General features: G+C 33.8%; 1 protein-coding gene across 4 annotated transcripts in view; it reads left to right on the forward strand.

Annotated features, from left to right (window-relative positions):
- The window catches only part of LOC128227159 (ADAMTS-like protein 1), a 118,143-nt gene that overhangs the window by 63,693 nt on the left and 34,719 nt on the right, over nucleotides 1-19,731 (forward strand). For 2 of the 4 annotated variants that reach the window (XM_052937412.1, XM_052937415.1), the window contains exon 1: nucleotides 5,875-6,106. The exons of the other annotated variants lie outside the window; for them this stretch is intronic. In XM_052937412.1, coding sequence (XP_052793372.1) covers nucleotides 6,050-6,106 — 57 coding nt within the window. In that variant the 5' untranslated portion in view covers nucleotides 5,875-6,049. Of the gene's footprint in view, nucleotides 1-5,874; nucleotides 6,107-19,731 lie in introns of those variants that run through there. 4 annotated transcript variants of the gene reach the window in all.

Consider the following 19,731-nt stretch of genomic DNA (forward strand, 5'->3'; position numbering starts at 1 on the left):
GAATTCCATTCAATGAAAAAACAGGCAGAACAACGTTAACTTTGAACAGAAAAACATGTTGCTCAAAACTATAATGAAGTAGGGATTATTAACGAGGATATATATTTATTTATATTATTATATATAAATTCTCGATATCTACTTTTCACTTTGTTCATGCGTCATGAATGGATTACTTGAGAACGAAAAATATGCAAGTCCTGTTCTGTGTATTTCTTGTTGATACATTTTTATCGTGCCATCATATATGTTTTTAATTTAAGAGCAATTTCGTTAATGCGCAAAAATGATATATAAATACACCTTTATGATCAATTTGACACATACATAATTGTCGTCAATCACAGTTTGGCCCAAACAATACATTATAAATACATTCAATGCTTGGCAATAGTACCAAGAAGGTAAGAGTTAATAAACGTCTGCCCGAAACTTTTGACAGCCTTATCGGTTGAGCCCACAGGGGGCATTACAACTTAAATTTTAATAAACCATAAGTGTCACGAGCTAAAAATGACCGGAATTACCAATCACACTAATTGAAGTGATACAAGGAGCCCTTTTCGAATGAAACTCTTTTCTCTTTACGTGCACATGCACGTGTTGACCGCCGATACACGGGAGACAACTTTTCTGACATTGAACAGTACTAAGTACTGCACATTCCCAAGTACTACCCTCTAAGGCCGAGCGCCATGTAATGGAGCTACTGCTACCGATTGTGTACGTTTTTCGTGTGGCGATCGTCAAATAAACCTGCATAATTCAATAGTATACAAAGTTCCTAAATCATTTTCCATAGAGCGTAAAGATGTTTACTATAAAAACGCCGTATGGATGCTTTTAAATGTTGTAAAATCTTGTTTTCAAAAGAGATAACAGTCAGTAGTGTACCATAAAATCATATAAAACAGATCTCTTTGATTAATTGATTTTAAACTCATTTACTCGAATAAACAAAAATGCTCGCTATTTCTGGAATTGTTTTCCCAAGTTTTACAAGTTTTCAAGTAGTATTTATACTCGTGGTCCACATGGGCATGGCAGATAACAAAACGTATGGCAGACGATAAAACAGAAAGTAATAAAGCATGGTTCTCTTAAACATATTTACAGCAAACAAACAAAACATAAAACATATACAGCTTCATCAAGATGATACTTAAAGTGACATAGAATGTCATAGGAAGACAATAAAATATTTACAGATTAAAATCAATATATAGAACAACAATGACATAGAATATAGATGGAAGACTATCAATTAACATTCAGCATTATGGTTTAAGCAAACAGAGTAAGCTTTATCAACATATTTTATCAGTAATACGCTTACAAAATCTGCAGTTCAAAGTGTTTGGACAACGATAAGGTTATGACTAACATAATAATTATGTACGTTTGTTTAATTATAAAAACATTGCTAATAAAAAAGGAAGTGAAACTCATTACATAATTCTTGCCTCGTACACAATGCACACAGTGTATTTTCTCTCGACACCATAATAACGACACGTTTCTATTGGTAGATTAAACTTCAGACATAAACATTAATCAAGAAGAGTATAGCAAAGTGTTTTTGTAAACATCTCTATAATTAAAACACTTTCGACATTCATAAACATTACTAGTTCAAGTTCAAATATACCGATCATGCAATAATGATTTCACTTTATTCATAAAATAATTAAAAGAATGTATATTCTGCATTTTCCAATGCTATGAACAACAAATATTATTTAAAATGTTCTTTACCTTGGCAAACCATTCACAATGTAAAATATTTTTACTGTACATTCAACACAGTTACATGATATAAAATTATTCTTATTTTGTCTTGTTTACCATTGACAAGTGTACCCAAGAAATTTATTTTAATTTTGAAATTAATCTTATTTCAAGATGACTGAATCCCAATGTATCCATGGAGGGAGTAGATTTTTTTAATTCTAACATCATACTTGTACTCGCATTGTCCCAAACCTCAGAACCATATAATAAAACAGGACTTATCACACAATCGAACAACTGCATTATATATCATAGAAGTAAACAAAGTTTCTAAACTTTAGTCATGGAACTAAAAATAGTTTCAAAGTAAAAACAAAAAATGCTTACTAAAAGCATATAAGCATAGTTCATAAAGGTGAGCATATTACATATTATATAGCAAAAGCGAATAACTACATTTCCAGTAAATGCAATCACAAACATGACAGATATCTCCCGGTTTACAACATTAGCTCCCCACCCAGTTGAATCACTCACAGTAGTTATTGATATTAACGGGGTTGGTGAGTTAACAGATATTAACGGGGTTGGTGAGTTAACATATATTAACGGGGTTGGTGAGTTAACAGATATTAACGGGGTTGGTGAGTTAACAGATATTAACGGGGTTGGTGAGTTAACATATATTAACGGGGTTGGTGAGTTAACATATATTAACGGGGTTGGTGAGTTAACAGATATTAACGGGGTTGGTGAGTTAACAGATATTAACGGGGTTGGTGAGTTAACAGATATTAACGGGGTTGGTGAGTTAACATATATTAACGGGGTTGGTGAGTTAACATATATTAACGGGGTTGGTGAGTTAACATATATTAACGGGGTTGGTGAGTTAACATATATTAACGGGGTTGGTGAGTTAACATATATTAACGGGGTTGGTGAGTTAACATATATTAACGGGGTTGGTGAGTTACCAGATAACTGAAAGATTACAATCTTCATTTTCCTATCAGAATTTGTTTGAATGCTTTCTTAGGAGAAGGTTTCATGTCAAGTCATGTATGTCATATCTAGGTATAACTCAGACGGTTCTCTGCCTCGACCTTCTTAAAGAGTTAGATAAGATGGAAATACAGCTTTTGAATAAATGTGTATAGCCTTTAAAATATTGTTTTTGCTCAATATTATATAATAAATACAAAAACTTAAATGAAGTTCTGTATTGCGTCATTTGGTTCATTATTTTTAGATAGCAGTAATCAGCAAGCAAATATCTTTCAAATTGTACAAAAAAATATATAGCGTTCTTGCATCAACTGAATAAAACTTCACGGTTAATGGAGCTGTCAGAGATTTAGCTCATTCGTGGGTCGATTTCCTGAAATTGTCTTTATAAAATCAAAGTTAATAGTAATCACAAGCACAATAATGACTCATGCGTTTAATGCTTTACAAATAGCTCTACCTTTTTTCAAAAGCGTTGTCTGGAACGACCTTAGCCAGACTGTTGCACATTTAGAGGCAGTAAACGAGCATTATTATTGTAGGAAACAACGGATAATGGTACACTAAGCGTTCATGATCATTTTCGAATAGAAAGTGTAAGCATTTTTGCTTGCATTTAGTAGGCGCATCATATAAATATTTCTTTATATCAAAGTTAACTCTTGAAACGAGTTAAATCGTTTTAGATATTTTCCAAAGCTATATTGGGAACCCATTCCTCGGTACACTGATCCATTTTTATTATTTTGCTGCAGTCCACTTTGTGCAAAAATTATTCCATTGTTACTCCTAGCACGTCATTATTCACACACATCCCATCCGACATGGTTTTCAAACTACGTATAATTAAGAACAATGATATAACATTCTTTATGATCGCCTAATTCAGATAGTTATCGTATTGTCTGTTAAATGCGTTCCATTGTCAATGAATAATAATAAAAGCTGAGAGTGAGCTAGTGGTATAGGTTTACACTTCTCATCCAAGAGATTGTGCACTAGATCCTCATCAGGGGTACTTTTCAAGGAAACGAATTCACACGTTATTATTGTCAGCTTTCGTCTCAATCGAGCTGCAGTAAATAAGTATAGACAAAACAATGTGTGGATTACGCCTGCAGAAATAAGCCAAAACTCAACTCAATTGAACTTTATTTCCTACTTTGCAGACGGTAGATATTTACATGGTGATGGTGAGTTGGGAATATGAACAACGATAGTTAACGAGTATTTAAAAACAAATGGTAAATGATTAAAACGAAATATGCATGTAATTAAGACTAAAAGTGATGTCAAAAAGACAACGTCAATGGCTTCATGTTTAAAAAAATGATAGTTTCAACGCATATGTAATCTGTATATGTGATCCTCTGTGACTGTTATCCCTCAGGCAGAGCGCCTCCAAACAGTATCATTGTTCAAACTTTAGCATCAGCGGTTGTCCTGTAGATTCCATTGTAGTATATTATTAGACTTCAGCAAGGTGGGTATTATTTCCGAAACTACAGCCCCTTTGATTTATGTTTGGCTGGTGTAATTATGGTATTGTACTGTATAGGCACTGTATTAACCGTGGCCAACGACTAAAACCTGTGATAATCGTTTGATGTTTTATTCACGTTATTCAAGGAATATAAACATACAATAATTGAAACTGCGAGTGATTGTTATAGTTTTTAAATGATCCAATTTAAGTGTTATATTTCAGATTGATAGGACGATTGTTTACTTTGATTAACAAAACGGATAATGTTACGACGTTTTACAATTGTCCTCGATGTTGAAACATCTTGGCCAAATAATTGTCCTTTTGTCAAGCTTGTTGTATCACAATTCGTCAAGTGATTGCTCCATATCTAAGTGAGTTATCGTCAAAGTATCTGGTTATAATACATGTAGAACATTTAGTATTTCCGAGGCTCATTAGAACACCATCAAGGCTACTATAATGTTTAACATTTTACAAAATATACATATTCCAGTACGTATACATCTTTACTTGTTTAAATATACAAACATTTACACATAATGTATTTCAATTTATCCAGTTTTAACACTGATGCATGATACAGATCTTAGTGGGGTGTTTGTTTACAAAGCACATAAGAATACATTGTTTTGCATAGCATTTATGTACATAAATTATAATGCCAAGTCTAATGACATTTTGACCAATAGAAGAACATCGTCTATCAATCCACTTGTACATTCATAAATGATTGAAGTAAGAAATAAATCGGTTACTGTTTTTACACCCAAATACCAACGTTTTTTTCCTAGAAGCAAACCATTCAGCATCCTGCAGTTGTCCATACACTACTCTGCGATATATCGAGTGCAATGTGTTCTGGCAAATATTATTTTCCCGTAACATCACCTGTATATTCAGTTTATAATGTATTTTGATGAAATATATATGTTAACATATACTTATAACGATATATTATAATACCTTGGACATTCTTTTAATTTACCATAATTTGTCAGTGCAGAAGGTGTATTCTAGATAAACTGTGAAGCGTTTCGCAGCACAACGAACATGTAACAGTTGATGGGTATCAGATTTTTTTTTGATTTTATTGAATGCGTTCACGTGTGCTTTGATCATTTCTATGATTTGTACCAACAAAGTCAAATGAGATATCAGATCAATTTTAATATTTTTTTATAATGGTATACTATTTGTTTATATCATACGTCAAAATTGCAAAATAATGGACTGCAAGGACCAATACAGGCAAACACAATGGCACTTACAGGTCACAATCGACAAAGAAACTTTTGGATTACCGCATTATATAATGTGTTTGTTTTTTTAAAAGATATATAAAAGATCTAAACAATAAATTACTCTTTTTTATAGCTTAAGAAAGAAATTAATGTTCATCCGATTTTGTATGTGTCTATAAGCCATAGATCACCCGACCTTGTATCATTCAAAGGGGCTTCTTGTAACTGACACGTTAAATCTCCGCTGTAATACCTACATAATCGTCAAGATAATCAGCTTTGTCGGAGAAGCTTCTTTCATCCCTTTATTCATGGCAAATTCGAGCTATGTTTTTTTTGCTTTCTTAGTTTACTGAATCACTATATCAGACGCCCTTACTCTCTCTAGAGTCCGCTAAACTCTTACGCTGGGCCTGGTTAGTTTCAACCTACGGATTTTCTATAAAGACCGGTATTCAGTGAAATGCAGCTGAATTATGTGGGATGGTAGATTATTGTGCAATGTGCAATGTATGGACTTTCTCTGGTGGACAGCAAATGCACGAGACCATTTCGTTGTTAAATTAACGCTGATAGCAATATGTTGTTTCTGAAAACGATCCTACTTATATTGGCATGGCTTTTTTCTGGATACAAGGTAATATAGTTTTAAGTATGTCGGTACATTTGATTATTTTGGTATTTATTGATTATATATATTAACAACACATTTTGAACGCTACATTTTAATAAATAAAAAAAACTTATTCTATGAAATGAATGATGTTTCATGCCTAGTTTTTTTTTATTTATCGTATTAGAGATACTGCGTTAATGCTTTCATATAATGAAATATATAATAAACTTATAATTAATTAAATCATGATCCACGTGAGAAAACCTCTGGTAGTTATATATAACAGTTGACAACATTACATGTTAGCATTTAATAACAGTTTTACTTACACACTTTTACTCTGTTATAATTTAAAGTCAAACACATTTACCTAAAATAAAACGATTTATTAGATGAAATTATGTTAAGTAGCTTCCGGAAAATGAAGAAAACTCTTTTAAATTGTTTCCAGATACACGGAATTCCTGGAATTGAATTTTTCATAATATAAATGAATTTAAAAAAAAAATGAAAGTGAAGTTGCATCAAACTCAAGTGTTTCAAATATGTGAAAGTGTGCAGGATTCAAGCAGATGATTATTTCATATCAGAGTAAACAAGTTATGCAAATCTAATTAACGGAATTTGGACTACAAAATGAGATAGAAAATGAATAATTTCTCCAATGTTTTCACGCTTAATCTATTTCATTTAATTTTCCTTGATGAACAGTAGAGAACATAATTTTAGTTAAGTTCAGACAATTAACATTTTTGCAGGATAAGAGCATATCAATATTTTATATAAGCGTAAACAAGTAATACCAATTTAATAATCGAATTTTTGACTGATTACTTTAAAATAACTACAAAAATGAGACAGACAAGTAGGCAATAAATAATTTCTCTTATGTTTTGAAACATAATCAGTTTAATTCCATTTCCTTGATGAACAGAAGATATCACAATATTACTTTAGTTCAAACATTTAACAGAATTATAATGCGCAATGAAATAGGTCAAAGTGATTTTTTTTAGTGACAAGAAATGATACGTTTTTATATAAACATGGCGATCGTTGAGTTAATAAATAAATTGGTATGTGCTTCATTGTGTTGGCCAATGACAATCGAGTATATTTCAAATTTTCTGTCCATTATTTGTACGCAGATTAATTCTGCCAGTTTCAATACTTAATCTATGAGGCGATCATCTCCTAAACTTCTCAATATTAACACATTCTAAATAAAACTGAGAATCTATTCAAAACCAAACAAAAGAATATGTCTTAAAAGACTCATTGAGTGTATAAAGGACATTCTTAACAAAATTATCTGCTAGTCTTTGTTTACAACAAAGGAAAATTTAGGGTACCAAACATGATAGTAACCAATAAACTTTGAAGGAAATTTGCTTGCTTGTTATTTTTAAAGGATATAAGTTTTTAAAGAATATGAATATATTGATGTTCCGTAAAACAAATTACTTCAAAGCAGGACTTAATCATAGTAGAAATGTTCTAAACGTCAAATAATAAGATAAGGGAGTCACGTCTTTGCTAGAATAAATTCCTTTTGTGTTCCGTTTTTTACTGATACTGTATATATTTGATAAGTATTCTTTATAAATGAGTTTTTCTTATAGAGCCCAATACGTCAGAACCAGACAGCAAAATTGGTTTAATACTTTTATCAAAGAGTTAAAAATTTTGTTTAGGAGTAATATTAACAAATTTTCTTAAATCGGTTCTTGAACTGTATATTGTCCTTTTACGCTTGGCCAGCTACTGTTTTTGTGGCATGCATTAAGGATCCTCCTGTTGTAAAACTATTCCTAAGTAAAATTATGCACAATTTCAATGGTGGTATTATCAAATAAAACCTGTAACACCCTATGCACTCGTCCGCCTTTTTATTTAAAGTGAGTTTTAGATTCCATTGTTTACAGTTCTTGCATAGTTTATCAAGTTTAAATTGAAGTTCCTCCGCAGAATTGGCAAAATTTACATATCGTCCGCATTCAATTAGTCTTCTTAAGAAAACAATATCGGCCAATTACATGTCTGAACCCTTGATGACTTTCGAATATTGTAGTTTTCGGTTTTCGTCATTTTGAAGCTTACCTATTGTATATGCACTATTGTATTGACTTCATAACATTCAAAGTCTTCTGAGAGTACCAAGTTTATATATCTAAAACCAAAGGGACTACGTCTAGCCACAAGGACTCTGGAACTTCCTCCTAAACCACTGTATTATGCATGCACTTTACTCACTATCATCTCAGTTTCAACTGATTCTAAACATTCTAAAATATCATCATACACAAATATTGCGAAACAGTTCAAAGGTTGCCATGGAACAATACCCTAAAGCCTTTCCTCTAAAGCTTTAGTTATATTAAAGCTGATTCTCTCAAGCAATTTTACCCGTTTGATGTTAATAGTTACGTCTGATCAGTTTGAACCTAGTTCAACTTCATTTAATAACTAGTTTATCATTCATTTGTATAATACTTCGATAAGTTTTCCACGGCTAGTTTGCACATTTAAAAGTTTTGATTTGATAATAGTAAGACTTGGATAGATATTGACCAACAATAAACAAATTAGTTACCCTTGACCAAACCAAAGATTTTACCAGTATATGCAATAGACTGACATTCATTTAGTGCAATAGTGTATGGATTATAGTGGTGTTATACGTTGAACAGCCAATGGTGTAATGACAACAAAATAATAAAGTAGATGACCGCATTATCGTTAAATTCAAATGTCCATGACTAGTGAACTAAAAGTCTGATACTGGACCATGCTTTTTCAGTCTGGAGAGCAGATTTGGTAAATCATGGTGACCAGTATGAGGTGTCGAATATGTCACTCATTTTACGAGATGATGGCAAAAAGCAGAAATTGACCAACACGTTTTAAATGACGTTTATGACATTGTCGTTATACTATATTGTCGGAATTCAACCAAAAGCACATTTATGCAATATAACAAAACGATAACAAGACTATCTTGTCCTCAAGTACAGAAAATTATGAGCTGGCTTGATGAATGACAAAGGCAATTGTCATAATTCACTTGACATAATTGAAAGAATTACGTGCAAATGAATATGTAAGGGGAAACAGATTTGCCTTATGCCTTTGGAATGTTGGAATTCATGGCAAAATTTGTCCTGTAACTTTGTAGACAACACGTCTTCGTAGATTTATGAACTTGAGAAAGTATTGCACACCAATTGCCGAAAAAGGTCAAAATCGGTAATGTATGCATTCTGAGAGTATCATGAAAAGATAAAGAAAAGTCACTGAGTTTCAAACCGATGAAACAAATGATCAAAATTAAACTTCTTAAACGACTGAATTTGTGTTGACTATGGGTGATGTCATTAATAAATCATATTTGTATCATAATAATATACAACTAGACATATTTGAAAAAAATAATTCCGGTTGCCCTGTTGTTTCATTTTATGTAGTCTAGAGTAAATGCTAGTTTTTGTGTTTATAACTTTTCAGAGGACTATGATTTAGAAGTAGTATTAGCCTGTCTTTGACTTTTATGAAAACCCTCGTTATATGTCTCTCATGGAATGCATCAACAAGTTGATACGGTATTTTGTGTCCGTTGCTGTGTTAATCTGAACTATAAGGCTTTCCTTATTTTAACTCTTCATTGCCCACTGAACAACACTATCATGACAGAACTTCTCACAAAAATGCAAATCGCGGTATTCATAAAATTGTTTCAGGAACCATTTTCAATACACGATTTTATTTTTTCACGAGCCAATCAATGTTACTTCCATAAATAATTTCACAGAATTAAAGATGGACAGGATGTACAATTATTTGACATGATAAATACATCAGTTGTCCACCCATTGCAGAACACATAAAACACTAAGAAAAGGAATGTTGATATATTTCTGCAACCTCTGCAAGATTGTTTATTGTTGTGTTAAGAAAAGAATAACAGTATGCCTTTCCAATGAACACTTATATATCAGGGTGCAATCTCAGGCTAGTTTTATATCAATGGATGTAGCGAGTAAACATGTCCATAGAAGCAGCAACAAAACACAACGCCTGGCAAGGCATTTCACTTTTCAATCATTTTGTAAATTGCAGAATAAGGTCCACATATCCACACCAGAAAAATGTGTTAATGCATATGTGATAAGTATCAGCTTGCCAAGGTTTCCTGTCAAGCTCTGTCATATCAATATGTTTATCAGTAGGTTTTCCGTCTGAACATTGTTAAAGAGTAAGATAAGAGGTAGATCATTGCGATAAATTTCATGAGGGTATTTTGAATTTCAAATTGTTTCATAGTTTATATCTTAAAAACTGTCTCAATAAAACATCACCAGAGTTCGTGCTGGCAACCACCTCTTTTTACTTATCGATATTAAACTTCGACATTTTACTATTTTTATATCGACATCGTAAAGCAAAGTTTAACCTAGAGAATGCTAAGCATAAAAAAAAGAAGGATAAACAGGAAATATATATAAATTCAATTTATTCATAAATGCCTGTCACATCATTAAACCTCGAAAATGCCCGATGTCCTTACACAATTAATAGTTAATTACAAACAAAAACACGCAGACTTATATGTTTTACTTTCATATTACGGTGTTGTCTAATGTATGAATAAGTTACAAATCGCGTTTATTATCGCTGTACCGATTTTGTTACCACTGCCTTGAACGACACCGAGGCCACATTTTGAATGAATATTACGAATTTAATGGGTGCATCTGAGCGATACGATAATTTTATAATTGATGAAAGAAGCAATGTTAGTGATGCGTTTAGTTCACAACATCACATACATCTTTATTATTTTCATTTTTATTAACTCTTAAAGCTTACCTGGAACATATTTTCCTTACCATAATTACTGCATAAGTGTTAGTAACCGGTTGATCGGTACATCCTACAACAGTTGTCTCTTTCCTGGCATCACCTTGGTGTCAGGCGTTAATTGAGAAATTATAAACGATGCCATAGTTGCATTTAACACCTGCATTCTACAACCTAAGAATGAGATGGGGTAATTCAGCTGTGTATAACTGCTTCAATAAATATCAGTATCAAAGCACCTAGGTGTTGGATTAATGAGTTTTATGGTCAATTAAAACATATGCCAAACGGTAACAAGCAACGAGAACCGTATGACTTGGATAAAAAATAATTAACTGACAGAACTAGATGTTAGTTGTTATAGCATACCATTCGTTTAAGTTCAATGAGCGCAAAGTAATGAAGGTGGACCATTGTGCCCAATCTTTGATCGTGGTCCGTCCATAACAATGGCGTTAATTATATAAATCTGATAACAATTGGTTCAACAATAACAAAATGATATAAATACGGAGATACATAATTATATGTATCAGCGTATATAATATTGTTCATGTTTACAGAGGTACAGTTGCTTCTATTGATCCCGAACGTTAACTGACTCCAATAACTTGACAAGAAAGACTTAAGAAATGGAATCAAAAATATTTAACAAACACTTTTACTTTCTTTTTCTTACTACACCTTTGACGGCTTCGAACCATTTGACATGGAATAGGGGCATTTTAGCTCGAAACGTAAACTCCAATCATTTTATCATGCATGCTATCTACTCATTATCTGAAACAGTTCGAAGGGTGCCATGTGAACAATATTCTAACACCTTTCCATTACATCGTTCGATGTTTGTGTTTATGTCAGACTAGTTTGAACCTAGTGAAATTTAATTTCATGTCCTGTTCTTTATTCATTCTCTGTTAGAAGGTTAACAAACATAAATAAAATTATGAAGCCTAATGTTGTTGTTGAATCGTTCATATCAATTAATTTGAAGATTTGTTTTAACCAAGTGGTAAAATAAGTTTATAAAGCAGTTTGACATATTCCGGTGACCACGATGTGATGTCAACGGGGCGATTAACTTATGACATACATCTTTACAAGATAATGACGATATGTCTGCAGAAACTGACAAGCAATCCTCCTAAATTGCTTTTACGATTAGATGCAATTTATGACATTATAATGTAATGTCGTGGTTATATAGCCAATAGAAAAGGTATATGTACTTTTCGTTTGCCTAGACTTTCGGAATGTTGGACTTTGTGTCAAAATGTGTCCCTTAAATGACATAATGTGTTGTTGACAAGACTCGAACATGTATACTTATGCAGGAAGCATCGGACATTAACAACCGATTGCATGCGTGTTCATTCTAGGAGTATCCTGATAAATAGATCAAAAACGTTTCTATGAATTATAAGAATAACCTTTGATTCTGAATAGCGTGAAAATATCCAGAATTTAACGACATGTGTCACTTATGATTGATTTGGTGTTGGCTGTGATGGTGTTCAATGTCATTTATATATCATGTCTGTGTAATTTGATTGTGATGCCATACGACTAGACATCTGCTTTCACCTTTTATTCCATGGAGATTGTATGGTACTTTTTGGTTCGGAAATGATATTTGTCCCGGACTTGTGGGCCGCCTCTCGTTATGTTTATTGGGTATTAAATTTAAGTAGTAATTTCCTTGGAACGCAAGAATACCTCGCTAAACTAAACTTGTTTGACACTTTATTACCTTCTTAACAACAATCCAATCACAGAACCCCCATCCATTAAAAAACTATAAATTATTCTTGAAGCCATTTTCAAGACATAGGTTTTTTTGTTGTTTTTTCTTGTTTTGTATGAGCAAAAATCTTTGCATGCATTATACATACATCAGTTGTCAACCGACTTGTTTTTAATAATATTCATACAGTTGGTGAGTAAACAACAGAACGCCTGTGAATTTGCAAGCATTTCGAAATTAAACTATTTTGTGTATTGAAAGATGACGAATAAGATCTACAGATCCACATCGGAACATGTCATAATGTTTGTTCTTGAGGAGAATCAGCGTCGCAGGGTTTTACCTCAAGCCCTGTCGTATTGAGATGTATCTCAGGGTTTCACCTCAAGCCCTGTCATATTGAGATGTATCTCAGGGTTTCACCTCAAGCCCTGTCATATTGAGATGTATCTCAGGGTTTCACCTCAAGCCCTGTCATATTGAGATGTATCTCAGGGTTTCACCTCAAGCCCTGTCATATTGAGATGTATCTCAGGGTTTCCGCTCAACCTTGTTAAAGTCTGTAGGATAGGATGGAGATCAATGTGATAACTTTCATCAAGATATTTTGCATTTCAAAATGCTCTTAATTTATATCTGATAATCTTTTTCAATTAAACGGCACTCGAAATTATACTGGCAACCATCAATACGATATTGTAAAACAGTTTAACTGTAATAAAACATACATTTTATTTCTGTGAATTCCATTTGATGCAAGAAGACGATTTATACGATAGAGAATATAAATATAATGGAGCCGGTGCGTTCAAATTCAAGAAGAAAAATGTGTATTTTCAAATATTTTCTTTAGTTACCATTAACAAATATGCTGTACACGGAATGCGCGTTATTAAAACTTAAATCGGTAGTTTTTGCGTTGCTGTTTATTGTGTCATAACATTCTGAAAGTCGAAAAAGATTCTTGGCTGTCAGTTCGTGAATTGCCCTCCTTAAAGTTATCAAGTTATTCGAGTTATTCGAATTTCAGGACCTAACGACGCCATTCTCGGCAACAGAAAGGTACATATTGAAAGGTTTAATTAACGCACATGACGTGAACATCATGGTTTTTTTTTAAAAAGGGCAATAAATAGGGGGTTTTTTAAAAAGGAATCAAATGAATATTAAATTAATTATGAAAATTAAGAAAACCACAGGGTTTAAGTAATATGAAGAACATTTAATGTTAAAATCTTAATTAAAGATGGGCGTTTCGTCGAGCTGAGCAAGCGAGTTTTTCTTGGTCAAATGTCTTGGATTGTAACCAGTTTTCAGTAGGCGGGGATGGCGTCATGTCTGTTAAGTTGTGAAACTACAAATCTTAACGATTATAAAGGCTGAATAATACGTTATAATCAAAATCATTATTCTGTCTTATAAGGTATTATATATCAAATATTAAATGTTTCTTTATTGTACTAGAAACATTGTGCTCTTAAACCAAGAAAAATTTAACGTTTTGGATGGTACAAAGTTTTAAATAAATACATACATGATCATGTAGGGTACTTCTTATAAAGGATTACTGTTTCAGAAAATAATTATGTTTTTGGCAATGTGCGAATTTGCAGCGTATGCAATATACATATAATTGTACAAATCCTGCCACATTCCTAAGGCAAAGACTCACACTGGAACATTGTCGATGTCTTCAAACAATTTTTACAATCCAAAAGTAAGTCCATAGCTATCAAACCCAACGGCTTTTCTTGAATTTTATGAGTTTCTTTAATCAATTACATACTCACTGTACGTACCATTCGTAACCTCTGTCTGGAATAACTCAGGTTATTAATCAGCATTATACATGCGTACTGTAAGTGTTCAAAGCAACGGATACTTGTGTATCTTAACGTTGTGAATATTTTAAAATGAATGACATAAGCAACATTGTAAATTCTACCGGAAAAAAGCATTTAGTTGGACACATAACATACATCTAAATTCGTTTTATTTTACTCTTCTCCTGATGCTTACTTTGAGTATGAATGTTGGCAGATATTTCCCAATCCATAACCACTTGATAATTATAGGTAACACATTTTGCCTTACTCTCTGCCACACTTATCTCTTCTCTTGGTGTCAATCGTCTGGAGGTATTATAAGCGATGCCATAGTTACACTTCACACCTGCGATCTACATGAAATGCACCAGATTGGGTAATCCAGCGGAAATAATTTTATTTTCGAAAAAATAAAAATCATCTCGTAAACCGATAGTCAATCACTTTGGCATATACGATGATTAGGTGACCCTTTGCAGAATGGAACTTGATCCGCCCAAAACATCATTTCCCTATATTATAGAAAAAAGATGTGTTTTTGTTGTCTACGAAAGCTTTGAAATTTGGACTTCTTGATCAACTTTTGTAAGCTACAATAATGAAATATATACCATATATACAGTTTTGCAAACAAATGCCCTTCTTTTTCTTGGATTACATTGACGTGACAATTATAGCTACTTTCTATAAATGTAGTGAAAACATTTGGACCATGTGTACAGTTTTGTATCCGGTATCAATATTTGATTTGAATGTCCTTACCATCACCGTTTGAGCTACTTTATAAGCATCAGCATTGACATTTGGACAATGTGTACAGTTTTGCATAAAACACAACTCGATCTTGTCCTTGGAGGGACACTTGTAAGGTCATTTTACCTACTTTCTTAAGTGAGGCAAAATCAATGGAGATTTCGACTCGATGAACTTGATCATGGCATTTTGAAATTCTTATCTTGAAGTTACGGCAATGAAGAGCAATGCAATTTCAAGGTCTGTCCACATGTATTAAAATACATTATCATACTTTCACAAGATGCTTATAGCCGAAATGTAACGTTCTCAAATAATGTTTTCATTCATTTCTTGATCACCTTGTTCTCCAAATGCAGTGTTCATCAAACTTCTTAATACTAGCTTACATACTAAGCGTCGACGTACCGGGTTGCGCGGTGTCAGGTTGTTACATGATAAGGCAACTGCACATCGCCCTGTACTGGTAACGAGATGTCCCCATTTCTCATAAGTTATTGAGCGTAGAAAGCTTAGTGAAAGCTTATTTAATTAAAACAATTTTCTTACTTAATCTTCATTATACCAAAAAAATCTAGTTAAGCGTGATCGTCATAAAAATGATTTCTTTTTCAAATCCAAAAATTCTGAATGAAGATGTTACACAAATTGTACAAATTATACCAAAACAAATGTAGTGATCTTAGCTTTATGCTTTTTTTAAGGGTCTTCAGATTTTTCAAGAAATCAGGGCCTGTATCATGTTACGTGTGCCGCTCCTTGCGATATATATTTGAACCTATGTGCTGAACATAAGCGTTTGGTAGAGCATGTCATGTTCAATTAAAATTCAAACGTTGAGCCGGTTTACATCCGCCCCGATTATAGCCATGATTTTGCAGCATTTCTCCTCTGCCTCAGAAATGATGTTATATACAAAAAAAATATCTCATAACATTGATTATTTCCAACAACGGAGGCATTGTGTATCCAATTAGTTTGTATAAATATTGGTATGAAATAAAGTTGTTCATTTCAGCATTGCACAAGCATCTAACCGATACGCAAAGGCGAGTTCAAACAGAATAATCGTACCACATCACAGGACGACCGGCAGCTTTTATGTTCACGAAGCCTCTTAAAATACTGTATATATTTTTTTCATAAAATTATAAATACTGATTGTTTCAGTTTCACTAATTATTCAATGCATTATTGTATGTAGTGCTTATAAAGCTTCCAGCATGTAAACATTAAAACACAAATGTTTCTTGCTGTTTTATGCAACTTCTTCTCGATCGACGTCATAACAAAGACGTGACCAGTAAACGTGTTGACATATTACGTAAATTTCTTCCTTACAAACATACTCCTGCTAGCGAAAAACGTGCTCAATCAGCTAAACGAGACACGCTCACATTGGAATTCTGCACCAATATTGAGGTCATGATATATCGCATTAACTAACTAAAGCAGTCAGACTCAACTTGTTTTTGTTTTTATAAATTGTTAAAATTCCAAGCGAATGTCCCAACATTGCCTGTATACAATTGCATACATGCAATCAGTTCTTCCTAGGTTAATTATTGGACAGTGATCGCAATGTGGTTGCTTTATGTACCAACATGACTTCATGATCAGTCGTATTGTTTTGTCCGTATCTTATGGATGTATGGTATTGGTCGTGTTGACCTGTTTGGATAGGTTTGGCTTGCCCCTTTCTGACTTAAACGGGCATCAAACGTGGAACATCTCAGGACGGAAACAGTTTGAAACCACTTCACTGCGAAACCATAAATTATTTCCATGATTCATATGCAAAATATCTCCGCGAAACACCGGTCTTTAACAAAAATCACAAATTCCGTACTAATGTTTATCATTACTTTGCTGATAAAATAATACAGATTTATTTTATCTATAATTCTGGGTAAAGATATAACAATTTTGTCATTTATAGTTGTGATAGTACAAAGAAAATGTCTTTGAAGTCGTAAAATAGTACGTGCTGACAAGCAATACATTTATGTTTACAAGGGTTTTTGATAAACGTTAATATTTCTGGGAAATGTTTGATATATTTCATAACGACTGACGAAGTGAGCACGATAACATTATTAGCGGTATCATTTCTTTTAATTTATGAAGAACAAATCCTAAAAGAATGGGATCAGCCCTTGTTGCAATCATAACTTTCTTACTTCTATAATCTTAGATAGAATAATGTTCATTGAGAAGTGAGATGATGGTAGATCCACCACTGCCTGCTTACATTCGTTCAAGTAATGGTAGCGCCACCACTTCTTGCTTACATTCGTTCAGGGAGAGGTGAGATATTGGAAGAGCCACCACTGCTTGCTTACATTCGTTCAGAGAGAGGAGTGAAAATTCGGTAGCGCCACCACTGCTTGCTTACATTCGTTCAGAGAAAGGTGGTGAGATGTTGGTAGCGCCACCACTGCTTGCTTACATTCGTTCAGAGAGAGGTGAAATGTTGGTAGCGCCACCACTGCTTGCTTACATTCGTTCAGAGAGAGGAGTGAAATGATGGTAGCGACACCACTGCTTGCTTACATTCGTTCAGAGAGAGGTGAAATGTTGGTAGCGCCACCACTGCTGGCTTACATTCGTTCAAAGAGAGGTGAAATGTTGGTAGCGCCACTACTGCTTGCTTACATTCGTCCAGAGAAAGGTGAAATGTTAGTTGCGCCACCACTGCTTGTTACGTTCGTTCAGAGAGAGAGAAGTGAAATGTTGGTAGCGCCACCCCTGCTTGCTTACATTCGTTCAGAGAGTGGAGTGAAATGTTGGTAGCGCCACCCCTGCTTGCTTACATTCGTTCAGAGAGAGGTGAAATGTTGGTAGCGCCACCACTGCTTGCTTACATTCGTTCAGAGAGAGGTGAAATGTTGGTAGCGCCACCACTGCTTGCTTACATTCGTTCAGAGAGAGGAGTGAAATGTTGGTATCGTCACCACTGTTTGCTTACATTCGTTCAGAGAGGAGTGAAATGTTGGTAGCGCCACCACTGCTTGCTTACATTTGTTCAGAGAGACTTGAAATGTTGGTAGCGCCACAATTGCTTGCTTACATTCGTTCAGAGAGAAGTGAAATGTTGGTAGCGCCACCACTGCTTGCTTAAATTCGTTCAGAGAAAGGTCAGATTTTGGTAGACCCACCGCTGCTTACTTACATTTGTCCAAAGAGAGGTGAAATGTAAGTAGCGCCACCACTGCTTGCTTACATTCGTTCAGGGAGAGGTGAAATGTTGGTAGCGCCACTATTGCTTGCTTACATCCATACTGAGAGAGAAGTGAGATGTTGGTAGCGCTACTACTGCTTGCTTATAATCTCGATCTTGTTGAGGAACATTAAACATTATTCTCACTGTTTAAACTCCCCGAAGGTGAGCATAGTAGAATCTAGTGATGAAACGATAATCGAGTACAATCGATTAATCGACGCTGACAATGCTATGTCGGCGACAATCGATGGTGGTTGTCCAAAATCGATGTCGTTAATGCTACTTTCGTAATCTACGTTTTTTTCTTGTGTTTAATGTCAAGTAAATGCCAATATTTGTTTCCGGTAAATTCTCGTTGAAGTCATTTTAACCATGGGAGGTCACGCTCTTGCGGTGAATATAAACACTTTTTGCGTAAAATGTCTCCCATAATTAGTAATGGTTTTTAATTGTTTATAGATTTCATAAAACCTTCTTCAATAACCTGTCTCTGTGGTGTAGTGGGTTCGGTCTTACTGGTTATCCCGGCTCGATGCATTCTGCCTTTAGTATCGTTTGTAATTCATTAATTTTTTTTTTTTGTGAAAGTTTTATGAAATTAAGAGTTTCTAATGAAATGTTCAATATAACAGTTTGTTGAATGTTAAGCTGGTTCACAAATATTTAATATATGCTTTTACATGGATAATATGCTAAGATAACTTACTTGATGCGGTGTGCAATTAATGTGCAATTATTAGTATTTGTTGTGTTATGTTTTTTTCGTTGAGTAATAGAAGACAGAAAAAGGTTATGGAAATTTACTTACTGTTGCAAATGGCATGACTATGGCATTACACATACTGATCTCAGGTTTAACAATTCAAATGATCATGATGATACGATGTATATGAATATATTACTTACTGATATTATGAACTTTCGATTATTGTCCGATAGTAATTCGAAATGCTTGGTCCGATTCGATTCGATTATCGAGAGCAAATGGAGTCCGATTTTCAAACACTAGTAGAATCACACCATACGTCCACCCGCCCGTCCGTTCGTGCGCCCGGCTCGTTTTTTTCGTGTGCGGGCATGAACTTGCCCTTGTGTGGATATATTTTATAATAACTTGACAAATGGGTTCGACATACCAAGACGTTGTTTTACATGCAAGACCCGTGTCCTTTCCTCTTAGGTCAAGTTCACACTTAGTGGTTGTTTTCTATGAAATGCTGCATAGAAGGACATATTAATATGA

This window comes from Mya arenaria, chromosome 3, assembly GCF_026914265.1.
Source record: "Mya arenaria isolate MELC-2E11 chromosome 3, ASM2691426v1".
Lineage (NCBI taxonomy): Eukaryota > Metazoa > Mollusca > Bivalvia > Myida > Myidae > Mya > Mya arenaria.